The sequence below is a fragment of the Periplaneta americana genome, chromosome 5 (genome assembly GCF_040183065.1).
Source record: "Periplaneta americana isolate PAMFEO1 chromosome 5, P.americana_PAMFEO1_priV1, whole genome shotgun sequence".
NCBI classification, from domain to species: Eukaryota; Metazoa; Arthropoda; class Insecta; order Blattodea; family Blattidae; genus Periplaneta; species Periplaneta americana.
In genome coordinates, this window is record NC_091121.1 from 56,003,940 (window position 1) to 56,017,214 (window position 13,275).

At 36.1% G+C, this 13,275-nt stretch overlaps 1 protein-coding gene across 5 annotated transcripts in view; it reads left to right on the forward strand.

Moving 5' to 3' along the window:
• The window catches only part of LOC138699631 (UDP-glycosyltransferase UGT5-like), a 121,719-nt gene that overhangs the window by 88,523 nt on the left and 19,921 nt on the right, over positions 1–13,275 (forward strand). Inside the window, exons 1-2 of one of the 5 annotated variants that reach the window (XM_069825661.1) lie at positions 1,411–1,718; positions 2,543–3,302. The exons of 2 other annotated variants lie outside the window; for them this stretch is intronic. In XM_069825661.1, coding sequence (XP_069681762.1) covers positions 1,699–1,718; positions 2,543–3,302 — 780 coding nt within the window. In that variant the 5' untranslated portion in view covers positions 1,411–1,698. Of the gene's footprint in view, positions 1–1,410; positions 3,303–12,799; positions 12,872–13,275 lie in introns of those variants that run through there. 2 more of the 5 variants (XM_069825658.1, XM_069825659.1) reach the window with 2 other exon arrangements.

Genomic DNA, 13,275 nt, shown 5'->3' on the forward strand with positions numbered 1-13,275 from the left:
CCTCCTTGCATCAATAACAGGAGAATCTGAAGTCGTGCTGAAAAGGGTTGGTTGACGGACGGACGGATTTTTCCAAAATTTCTTGAAGGACAAAATCATCTCCATTTGCACAGTTATCTCAGGAATTAATGTAATACCAAAAATGTAATAACCTGGGAAGAAATCTGATTAGCTTTTGTATATAAAAAATAAACATTTAATGTTATCCTACAACTGTCTGTACCGTAATGGCATTACATTGTAGGATAACATTTAGACCTCACACGTCATCCATCATTCACCATTAATTAAAACAAATCATTACAACTAAAGTGCAATTCTGATTCAATGGATAGGCCTACTATTCAACATTATACATTTTGATTGGCCCATTTGAAAGATTCCGTTGAAACAGAGTTCAGTTCAACAATGTATACTGCATACTTTTAATATGAAAAGCAATGATAGTATTATGTGAAGTGCGTTCCTTCAACATCACATACATCTACGTCTTCAAATTATAATAACTGAACAACAAATATTTGACACAACTTAGATAAATTAACATGCCTACTGTTTTATAGTTGTTAATAAATTACAAATAGAATTGTAACAAAACACATTACAATAATAATTATAATAATAAGTAAAAACACACTTAAAACTATAATAAATCACATTCTTAAGTGGATAAAATAAAATTATATAATTTAATGTTGTAATAATTTAAGATTTATACAGTAGGCCTACAAATCATTTATTAAAATTAGACAAATTTATTCTAAATATTTTGATGAAACAAGTTATTTGTATAATAAAGTTTACATTATGTACAATTGTAGATGCTTTATGATTTTAACCTATAACTATGTATTATACTGTCTTAATAATTAAAGGTAGTACAATAACCAAATGTAACTATTGTTTTAATATGTTCTATTTTAAATTATTTTTGATTTGATTTTTAATTATTTATTTGTATTTGCTAAACATTATTGTAACTAAATATTCATTACCTACAAAAATTTAGATATTGAAAATTAAGTCTGAAGATGCCAATTAGCGAAAACGTTCGCATATGATATAGAATACAATAACAAATTATATTTTGTAATATTTTTTTGTAAAACTTGGATAAGTCATTTAGACGGAAATATATATTCAATTAATGAAGTACTACAATAGACTTTCCGGAAACATCAGTATAATTAATTTAAAATAATTTAAATTATGTCAAGAAGCACAATGAAACCTAATTCCGTGATCCCTTTTAATATATTTCTGATTGCTCCATGTTTATTGAGATATACAACAGCAGCGGAATTTAGCGAAATTTTGGCAGCTCCGCAGCGTATTTTGTGTTTCTGAAGTTGGACACACTGTGCGTATCCGATCTCTGCTCAAGACAACGGGAGCCGTGACCTTGCAGATGGTTTCATTGACTCAAGACGTGGACCGCGAATGTATTTCTTGGTAAAAACCAAGTTAGCAGTGGGCCACGCTCTCAGCTGACGAGTCTCGCAGTTCTGGCACTCTCACAAAGTTTAACAGTGTTCGGGATTCGTATACGACCGTTTTAAACAGTGGAATAATACACATGACAGTTATAATAAATCAGTTTTATGATGTGTAAAACTTTGTTTTCGCAATCAGAAAATAGTATCTGCGACGAGAAAAATCAGGTCTGAGTTTTTAGCTGGTGTGCTGTGATACGGCTCGATGCGCATCACTAAACTACAGTATGTTGTTCGTGTGTTGTAGTTCATGAGTGAATTTTGTATTGTAGAAAATCTGTGCACTTCCCACTTTGCGGAGGAACAATCTGAGCTTCGTGACGTACGGAGTGGTTGCGTGGTTAAAACTCAAAAGAATTAAATTGTGCCTAAAGTACATTTGTGTTTTTTCCGTGTATATGAATGGATTACGCTACAAAAATATTTTTAAGGACCCTGTGTTTGTATCATTAGAAGTTCCGCTATTGTAATTGTTGCGATAGTTGGGTTATATGTACTCTCATTTATAAGAGAATTAGATTTAGCCTACTCGTAGGTACTTGTAATTTGCATTCCTTAGAATTTATGCGTTTGAACAAAAGGATTCAATCGTCGTTTAAGGATGTAATGTCTATATTAGGTTCTTTGATCATTATATGAATTTGTAAGTATTCAGAAGTTGTACTTCCAAAGATAATTTTCCATAATAATTCGCACTTTGACTCAGGATCGCTATATACTATAAAATTAAACGTCAATTCATGTCAATTTAAATATTTTGGTTTTAAAGGTAAACATTTCATAGCATTTAAAACGGTTTTTTTTTTCAAATAGAATAAATGTTTAGGATATAGAAACTAATAAGTGGTCTATTATTTCTTGCTTTGTATTATCGAGTACTATTATTAATTTAACATATCGCATTGTCTCCAGCCTTTAATTGAAAGCGTTTCGATTTTATTTTGGCTCAAATAGTAACCAAGATTATTTAATAACGCCAAAATGAAGTTCATTGTAATCATGTCTGCCATATTCTTACATGGTCTATTTGAAATCTCCGACGGTTACAGAATTTTGGCGGCATTTCCATATTCAGGAAGGAGTCACTTTAAAGTTTTTGAGTATTATCTCGAGGAGCTTGCAAACAGAGGGCACGAAGTCGTTGTATTGAGTCCGTTTCCTAGGGAACAACCAATATCCAAGTATAAAGACATCAATCTTAAGGAAAATGTTACAGCCAGTACAAGTGTGTTTGGCCTAACCTTAGCTGATGTAGGAAGAGGAAGTCAAATCGAGAGCATCTTAAAGCTGAGCAAATGGGGAGTAGAGGCATGCAGAAAAACATTTAAACATCCATTGGTTCAGAAGTTGCTAAACTCCAATGAGAAATTTGACGTGATGTTGGCGGAGCCGTTCAACACGGATTGCTTCCTGGCATTTGGGTACAAGTTCCAGATTCCGATAATAGCATTCAGTTCTTGTTCCGTGATGCCTTGGGTGCCGGCCAGAGTTGGAAATCCGGATAACCCTTCATTCATCCCTACGCATTTTGGTGAGTTTTCGGACAAGATGACTTTCATGCAGAGACTGAGCAACACTGTTTCTTACGTGGCACATTATCTTCACTACCCTTTCACAATGGATGCACCTGGATACGAGGTTGCAAAAGAATTCTTCGGTGACGAACTTCCGTTGCTCTCCGAACTGGCCAGGAACACCAGTCTTATTTTTATTAACAGCCATTTTAGTTTCACTAGACCTGTGCCTCTGGTACCAGGAGCCGTCGAGGTGGCGGGAATCCATCTAAGGCCAACGAAAAAGTTACCTAAGGTAGGCTCAAAAAATTATACGATATCCAATAACATTGTCGAACAATAATTTTCTGAATAATTTAAATGTAAAAATTGTTCCGGAGCCGGGTATCGATCCCGAAACCTTTGACTTCACAGGGAACTATACCTAAAAGCCAGATTTGAATAATTTTGCTGCCAAAAAACAAGTAGGCCTATACTAAACTAAATTTATTGTGGTATTACAAATCTGAATTTTGTTTCGTCGCGTCACAATTTGTATATACAGGGTGATTCACGAGGAAAGGTAAAAAAATTAGGACGTGAATTCTGAAGTCATTCTGAGTCAAAAAGTTCATATGATATAGGTCCGTTTTCAAACGGTTACGGAGATATGGCTCTTTGACTTCAGAAAAACGTCTGGGATTCCATTGTACTAACTCGTATTTAGAGACAGATAACGGACAAATTTCAAGTTTATATTCACGTATACATAAATACTTAATATTCTAAACATCGCGGTCGATGTCTTCACACATTTTCAAACGTAGCTCCTTCTGCTTCAATGCACTGTTGCGCTCGGGCTTGAATCGCGCTCATCGCTAGGGAGAGCTGCACGTATGTAGCTGTTCTTTATGCCGCATCCAAAATACGGTCATTTAGCGCCTCTCTTGTTTCCCCGTTCCTTTGCTATACCAAGTCTTTCAGCCAACCCCATAGACAGTAAGTACTCTTCGATATGGTACCCTTCTGTTCGGAAAGCGTCGTTCATATTTAGCGACGGCACGCAAGGAACTTCCATCGCACAAACCATAAACATACACAATATCGGCGTATTGTGTAGTCGAAAATTTATAAGGCATCTTGAAAAAACACAACTTAACACTTCCGATAACTGTACCTGTATAACTACTGTACTGTAGGTAGCTGACTGAACTGCTGTGAATTGATGATAGTGTAGGCTATATTTGTGTTATCTGCGGGTTCTGTGTCATTACATCATACAAGCAAAGGCGATTGGACATTTGTAATGCCCCACCACCCAGTTTGTTTCTCTTATCTACATCGCTCACAATGCAGATTCCAATGTTACGTCATTCATTGCGAACATCAGCAGCATATGGTAACGTCTGATTCACATTGGGGCGAGACGTTTTACCAAAAAAATGCAACTAGCTCCGCCATCGTTCGAAAACGGATCTATGTTCATATGAACTTTCTCACTCAAAGTTGCCTAAGGTATCGTATCCTAAATTTTTTACCTTTCCTCGTGAATCACCCTGTATAGGCCTATATGTTTCTCTAATACTTATTTTCTAGAATTATTTATGTATCATTGCTAATATTACAAATGCTTCAATTAGTACACAAAAAAAATTGCCTTATTTATGATGAAGACAGTGTGACAAAGTTGTGTTGCATTCCATCCTTTCTCCCCCCCCCCCGCTAAGATACCAGCGATTTTTTCTGTTATCTACATATCGTAACAACACGATTATCCACCAGCATAGCTCAGTCGACTTAGGCGCTTGACTGCAGATTAGGAGTTGCGCTCGAGCGTGAATTCGTTTCCTGCTTAGGCTGATTACCTGGTTGAATTATTTCCGAGCTTTTTCCCAACCGTAAGATGAATCTCAGGTAATCTATGGCGAATCCTCGGTCTCATGTCACCAAATACCATCTCACTATCACCAATCCCATCGACGTTAAATAACCAGTCGTTGATACAGCGTCGTTAAATAACCAACTAAAAGAACACACATCCTCAGAAATGAAAGTTATAAAGTGCAAATATTATCCTATTTGGTGGATATTAGTCATGATGGTGATGGTTTTTGATTCAGTGAAAAGTGATGCAAAATTGAGACTAGGAATTTTTATTGGACTAGAGATAAGACAGTTGATGTGTGATATTATATTTGAATCAAACCTCAATCTTTTGAGGTGTAAGCTCGGGACACATTCGTTCTCGTGGAAATAGAGTTTATAGGAAATGATTGAGTTCATAATTACTCTGAGCTACTGCATAACATATTAGAGCATATCAGAATCTAGTTTTTACCTAATCTCGATGATGTAAGTGATGAAAATGGGGAAAAATTTCATTAGGACATATCTGTAATAGAAACAAGATACCAAAGTCTATTTAGTCCGAATATGATTAGTGTCTACTGCTGGTTCCTACAATAATTAGCTATATGTAGACATAAGCAGAAAAGCAAGTAAGCTACTTTTAAAAGAGTTAATGGCGGTTATTAGATGATTCTAATATATATTTAATTTCAGTCCATAAAATAACAACAGAGGTAATTCTTTACTATAGCGTGAGTTCTAGTAGAGTCATATGTACCGTTAAAAAATTGAGTGCCGATACCAATTTCGCACCGAAATAAGGGTGAAAATTTCTCAAAGTGGTGGCGAGGGGAAGGTGCGGGCAAGTGAGATCGCTCCGTCGAGGTGGAAGAGGTAGGCGGCAAAGAGACGTAGCATATCTCATTTCCATGCATATCCTCACTGATGACGGAAAAAAATCGAGTTTCCGTAAGATCGAATCAGTGACAGGTTGGGTTATTTTAGACCAACCATGGGGAAAAATAGCTCCGAAGGGCCACTGAACTCAAAGCCGCCTTACCTCCACCGACCCTCTCCTCCGCCTGGTGCTTCTCTAGACACGCTTCATTCAGTGGCGGGTATGGCTTCGATCTCGGGACGTCAGTTTCAGGAAGAGTGGCAGAAAGAATTTTTTGTTACTTACAAAAAGAAGAAAGTCTGTTGCTTGGATTAGATCTCTTTAAATACCTACCAGAGGAGCAATTCTCTAATCTGCGCACATTTGCAATGCGTATGGTATCTATGTTTGGCTCAACTTACTGTTGTGAGCTGTTTTTCTTATCAAAATGAATATGGCCGAAAGTATCTCCAGGTCTAGGATCACAGACATGCATTTAGTTTCAGTATTACGGTTGAGTTGTTCTATTTTAGAGCCAAATATATCCTTTTTAGTTAATAACAAGAAATTTCGAGGGCAATCAAAAAAAAAAAAAAAAAAAAAAAAAAAAAATGAAAACCAGCAGTATAGGCCTACAGTAATATTTCGTTTCATTCATATCTCATATATTTTGTTTAATATGTTTTAAAGTTAAAAGACAGTGGAGCTTAGTTTTACTTTCTTTAGTATTTATAAAAAGAAACAATTGATTTTGTTGATTATTATATTGTGTTTAATATGTTTTAAAGTTAAATGACAATGGAGCTTAGTTACTTTATTGGTTTTAAAAAGAAACAATTTATTATGTTGAGCATTGTATCTTTTAATATATTGTACAGTTAAATGACAATGGAGCTTTGCTTTTAGAAAAGAAATACTTTATTATGTCGATCACAAGGCAGTTCAAGAATTTTTCGTGCACATGATAAAGGAATGGTTATACAATTGAAAAATATATAATTTGCCTAATGAGAGTAGGTGGCCGTCATAATTATTGTATCATACGTGTACTTCCTATAAACAAAATACTGTAAAGATTTTAAAACGAGAAATAAGAGCGGAGAAATTAGCCTACTGATGCGCAAGGTGTGTCGAGTCCACCTCTGCTCTTGACTTAGCAAAACAACTGCCTTACCCCTCGCCTGCCAATCAAACGAATGTGGGGTGAGTAGGAACGTTCCCTCCCTACTTTGCTTATAGTCCCCATAGCTGTTTTAGACCTTTGCTATGTCTTGCATATACTCTCAATTGTCTAAGAATGTGTCTTTTTTCTCAAAGGCATACAAAATTCTAAACTAATCTAACTTATCATTGATTCTACCTTAAGAAAACTCGAGTAGATCGAATCAGTGACAGGTTAGGCTAGGCTAGGCTTTTGCTAAACCGTACATATATTCACAATTGTCTAAGAATATGCCCTTTTTTTCAAGGCTTACCGAAAGCCTAATCTAATCTAACCTGTCAGTGATTTGACCTCATCAAAACTCAGCTACAGGTAGACATAAGCAGAAAAGAAAATAAGCTACTTTCATTCTAAAATAATAACATAGGTAATGCTTTACAATAGCGTTACCACGTTAAGGCACAACTATATTAATGGACTTGTGTTCTAGTCGAGTCATATGTACCGTAAACAAAACGAAAATTGAGTGCCGATACCAATTTCGCACCGAAATAAGGGTGAAAATTGCTCAGGAAATGGTGGCGAGCGGAGAGGTGAGGGCAGGTGGGTACACTTCGTCGAGTTGGAAGGGGCAGGCTGCAGTGAGGGTTAGCACATTTCACTGATCAGTGAAAAAAAGCGAGTTTTCGTAAGATCGAATCACAATCACCAATCCCATCGGCGTTAAATAACGAGTAGTTGATACAGTGTTGTTAAATTACCAACTAAAAAACGTGAATTCCGAGAAGAATTATAAACTATAGTAAAGGCAGAAGAAATAGGCGGGTTTTTGGTCTTGTGCGGAAACTACTCACTCCACACTTTCCTTAGCGGTTTATGACCTGAACAAAGAGACCTTCCTGTCGCTGCGTTCGAATGCTAGTTGTTGACAAGTGCTCGTCTGTGATACTACTGTGTTATAGTTTGTTCGAAAAAATATAATAACATAATAAACAGTATTTTTAAATACTAATGACTCATAATAAACAGTATTTTTAAATACTAATCATCCAAGTCATCGCTATCATGTTTCAGTCGAGCCCTGATATCAGAATTCATACTAAAGCCGTTATTTATCAAGTTTGTTGTTTCGTGAAAGAACTTAAAGTTTGTGACGACATTAAAAGTGTCCTATCATCAACGCAGATAGCCACTGCCAAGGCGTGTAGTGTTTCTCTACATCGGTTAAGAGAACCTGTGCAGAACGATTTTTTTAATCATACTTATTGTGTTATTTCTTTTGTTAAGCTAAGTGTGCTTCTTAATACATAAGTATGTTTTTATTACGAAACTCGTTCATGCTACAATAACGTGTACATTTTTTACACACAGTAAAAATATATTAATTTTTTGCACTTTAATTTTTAATTTCCTCATGATTCACAAAGTTAGTAACTGTATAAACGTTATTTAGTATTTACTATTTCAATACAGTATTCTGAAAACATAACAACAAAATACTAATTGTGTGTAATGCAAAATATTTTATTTCTCGTATTAGGTTTACATTCCATGATAATAATTATTACATTTATGAAATGGCTAACTTGCGAAATATTATAAATGATAATATCATGTAAAGTCTGATTAGTGTAATATGTTACTATTCAGCGATGTATGCAATGGAGAAGAAAGAGAACTGGCCACCATAACCCATTATCTCCTGGCTTAGCTACCTCATTAGTGATGCCTTATTTTTGTCAGTTATGAGTTTGAGACCTGTGTTCAGACAGTCGACTAAACAAAACAACAATATTCAGTAAATCAGGTATTTGTAATTACTAGAAATCACGTTATTATTTTATGTATTCTTTTAAGGTTTCCTACAGTGCAAAACGTGTGAATGGAGGAGTGACTTATTTGGGACAGGACCTTACACCAAGCAGGTTCTGAGGGGTATAGGAGTCGGGGTAGTGGATGAGGGGTTCGCCATACCCGCCTATTTCTTCTGCCCCTAATATAATATAACCTAACTTGTGACTGATGCTACCTTACGAAAACTCTATTTTATCGAATCAGTGACAGGTTAGATTAGGCTTTTGCTATGCCTTGCATATACTCACAATTTGTCTAAGAATGTGCTCTTTCTTCCAAGGCATACCAAAAGCCTAAACTAACCTAACCTGTAACTGATTCGACCTCACGAAATCTCGCTTTTTCCCTGTGACCAGTATGGAAACGCACGGAAATGAGATGTATATGCTACCCCTTCTACCGCCTACCCCTTCCACCTCGCTCGAGCGATCCCACCTTCCCGACCTTCTCCTCTCGCCAACATTTTGGCGGCAACTTTCGACTCTTCTTTTCGGTCTGAAATTGGCGTCGGCACTCATTTTTTTTTTATTGTATCCGATATGTAAATTATGACTTGACTAGAACCCAAAAATATAAATTCACTTGTATACCTTTACGTGGTAACGCAATAGTAAAGAAAATATGTAGGCCTACCATAAAATATGAGCAGAAATTTTTTCCTACTATATTCTATATGCACTGCATTGCAAAAGTGAAACACTCTGACTCGCTCCTAACTCGAAGCCCTGACATGCTAAGCAATAACTCATTTCTGATATGGAATCAGTAGCCTACATCCATTTCAGTAAAAGGTAACAATATTTATGTCAGTAGCAGATAAAAATTTTTTTTTTTTCTTCGTCCAGTGTAATTTACGAACCGCTTCCATATAAAACACTGTTGTGGGCTGTTTATCAAAATATATTCTAGAACAAAATATGTGTACCGACTCTATAGGCCTACTGTTAGAAACTAAAAGCGATTTGTCTAGTCTCGTAGCCGTATGAATAAAGTTAATGTGCCTGGTAAGATGATCTCTCAAGTGAGGGCACTACATTTATCCAGCCCCTACATTGTAATATGGAGTAAAATGTAGAATGCGGCAAACGACTTACATTGTCTATAGTCATAGTCTAGATGAAATACATACAGACGAGATTTACAATATAGTCTACTAGTACAACACATAGTTTTAGTATCAATTTCATGAAGTGTTAGTGAATGTCATGAATTCACCTACAGAATAGAAGGCGTGAGAAATTAGGTGCTTCTTTAATTTGGCCCTAAATAATCTTATGTTTTGAGTTTAATTTTTTAAATCGATAGGGAGGGTATTAAAAATTTTTACTGCCATATAACGCACTCCTTTTTGACAGCATGATAGACTTGCCGATGGAGTATGAAAGTCATTTTTTGACGTGTATTTATGCTATGAACTGTTGAATTAATTACAATGTTTTCACGATTACATACGAGTAAGATTATTAATGAAAAGATATACTGACAAGCCATAGGCTCCCCAGAATATTATTCCAAAACTCATTACCGAGTGGAAGTATGCAAAGTATATTGTTTTTAAGGTATTGATATTTACTATCTTTTGCATAGATCTAATAGCAAAACAAGCTGAATTTATTTTGGGGATAATTTCTTTAATATGATTTTTCCAATTTAACACATTATCGATTTTAAGCCAAGAAATTTGGTTGTTGTTGTTCTAATAGGGATATATTATTAATTATTGCGCTAGAAATTTGCGACGTTGAATTTGGACAGGATTTAAATTGAATTATGTTAGTTTTGTTACAGTTTAATACCAATTTATTGACTGAGAACCAGTCACATATTTTGAAGAGAATTTCCTCTGTTGAAGATTGGAATGTGTTGGAGTAATTGGCTGTAATTACTATACTTGTGTCATCTGCAAGTCTCGAAGCTTGAGTTGATGAGGTTGCGCAGGCCTAGGCATTGATGCCTCAATCGAGTCACGGCATACTATCCCTTAACTTCCCACCCAACCTTCCCCGACTGAACAATAATGTTTCGGTTCGATAAGAGTATACAGGAAGATAAGCATTGCTCAGTGACGGATTACATAAGACAGACATTAGTTTTTACGAATTTTCGGCCCTCACTGTTCGCCTAAAATCCACCACTGATGCACAGTGCCTTACTGTGCGTTTGTTTCTAAGGTGCTGCAAGTGAAGGCATAGATTGCTGAAAGGATAATATTCCCTTAATTTTTATGTCAGTCAGTGAAGATTTTTTAATTTAACAACGATGTTGGACGAGAGTTCATCATGTGTTCTTAGAAAGTCACTGAGAGTGAGAGATGAATCGAATTCTCGATTGATAACTTTTAGTTTAGTTTCTGTATCGTTGCCTTGTCCAGCATAAACTATGCACACAGTTAAAGTTAGACCCTGAACATTAGCATTTAAAAAAAAAAAAAAAAAACTAAAAATATCGGGTAGATACTCAAGAGAAGTCCTTCAGGCGAACTCATTCCCGTTAAACTGTGTGTTGCAAAAGTCTGAGATAAAATAACTTATTTACTGGCTTTTAAGGAATCCGGAGATTCATTGCCGCCCTCACATAAGCCCGCCATTGGTCCCTATCCTGAGCAAGATTAATCCAGTCTCTATCATCATATCCCACCTCCCTCAAATCCATTTTAACATTATCTTCCCATCTACGTCTCGGGCTCCCCAAAGGTCTTTTTCACTCCGGCCTCCCAACTAACACACTATATGCATTTCTGGATTCGCCCATACGTGCTACATGCCCTCCCCATCTCAAACGTCTGGATTTAATGTTCCTAATTATGTCAGGTGAAGAATACAATGCGTGCAGTTCTGCGTTGTGTAACTTTCTCCATTCTCCTGTAACTTCATCCCTCTTAGCCGCAAATATTTTCTTAAGCACCTTATTCTCAAACACCCTTAACCTATGTTCCTCTCTCAAAGCGAGAGTCCAAGTTTCATAGCCATACAGAACAACCGGTAATATAACTGTTTTATAAATTCTAACTTTCAGATTTTTTGACAGCAGAATAGATGACAAAAGCTCCTCAACTGAATAATAACAGGCATTTCCCAAATTTATTCTGCGTTTAATTTCCTCCCGAGTGTCATTTATATTTGTTACTGTTGCTCCAAGATATTTGAATTTTTCCACCTCTTCGAAGGATAAATCTCTAATTTTTATATTTCCATTTCGTACAATATTCTGTTCACGAGACATAATCATATACTTAGTCTTTTCAGGATTTACTTCCAACCCTATCACTTTACTTGCTTCAAGTAGAATTTCCGTGTTTTCCCTAATCGTTTGTGGATTTTCTCCTAACATATTCACGTCATCCGCATAGACAAGAAGCTGATGTAACCCGTTCAATTCCAAACCCTCTGCGTTATCCTGGAATTTCCTAATGGCATATTATAGAGCGAAGTTAAAAAGTAAAGGAGATAGTGCATCTCCTTGCTTAGCCCGCAGTGAATTGGAAAAGCATCAGAAAGAAACTGGCCTATACGGACTCTGCTGTAAGTTTTACTGAGACACATTTTAAGTAATCGAACTAGTTTCTTGCGAATACCAAATTCAATAAGAATAAATATTCCCAGTAAGATGATAAAATACCATTTGAAACTGGGATCGGCGAACCTCTTTCAAATCACTACCGCACCATCACGGACTCCTGATACAGAATAGCTATGCATTTATCGACAGATGATCATATCGTATTTAAGCAGGATGCATCTTAAGAATTCCAGCAAACAAACGTACTGGAGTACCATGATTATACTTACAAGCCCTACTCAGAGAACAAGCATTTTATATAGGCTATATATGAAGAATACATATTTGAAGTTTTGACCACTTTCTTCGTTACAACCTGTATGTGTTATGTTGTCAAGTTGTTATCTGTGTAATATATCCCCTCAATTTTCCGTAGCCTTTAACTTATAGGTTTTCTTTGTCAAGTTTCTATATTGGTTAACAAAAATGAACGAAAGAAAGAATATGAAGTGTTGATAATGGCCGTGACTGTTTGTCTTGTCACGACGCAGTTTGAATGTGCGTCTATAAGTAATGGCACACCCTCGACAGACCTTTGTTCTGTCACCTGACCGCATTGGTAGTTGGTGGATCTCACAGCGAGAAGGTAAGCACCGCACCGTAACACATGCCTGTGTCAATTAATGTACATTCGTAGCTAGTGCGGCAAGAAAATGTAGCATCCTGGTTGAGCTCCTGTCTTGCACATAATGCCAAATGCTAAAATTACACAAATTGATTTTACTGTGTACCTGCAAACTGAAAGGACGAATATTCGACGCTATGGAAGACAGGTTTTCTTCGCTTTTCTTTCAAGAACTTTTTTTATGCGGGAAGAATCTTTTAAGAAATTAGGGTATTAGTGTTTTGACATTAAAATGGAATGCTCCTATATTATATGAAACTTGACATTCTACTTACATCTTAAAATTGATCGTACTGATATTTCCGATAAGTCGACTATAATACTTGATCAATTAAATATGTATTTCCGTCTAATGGCTTATCTAA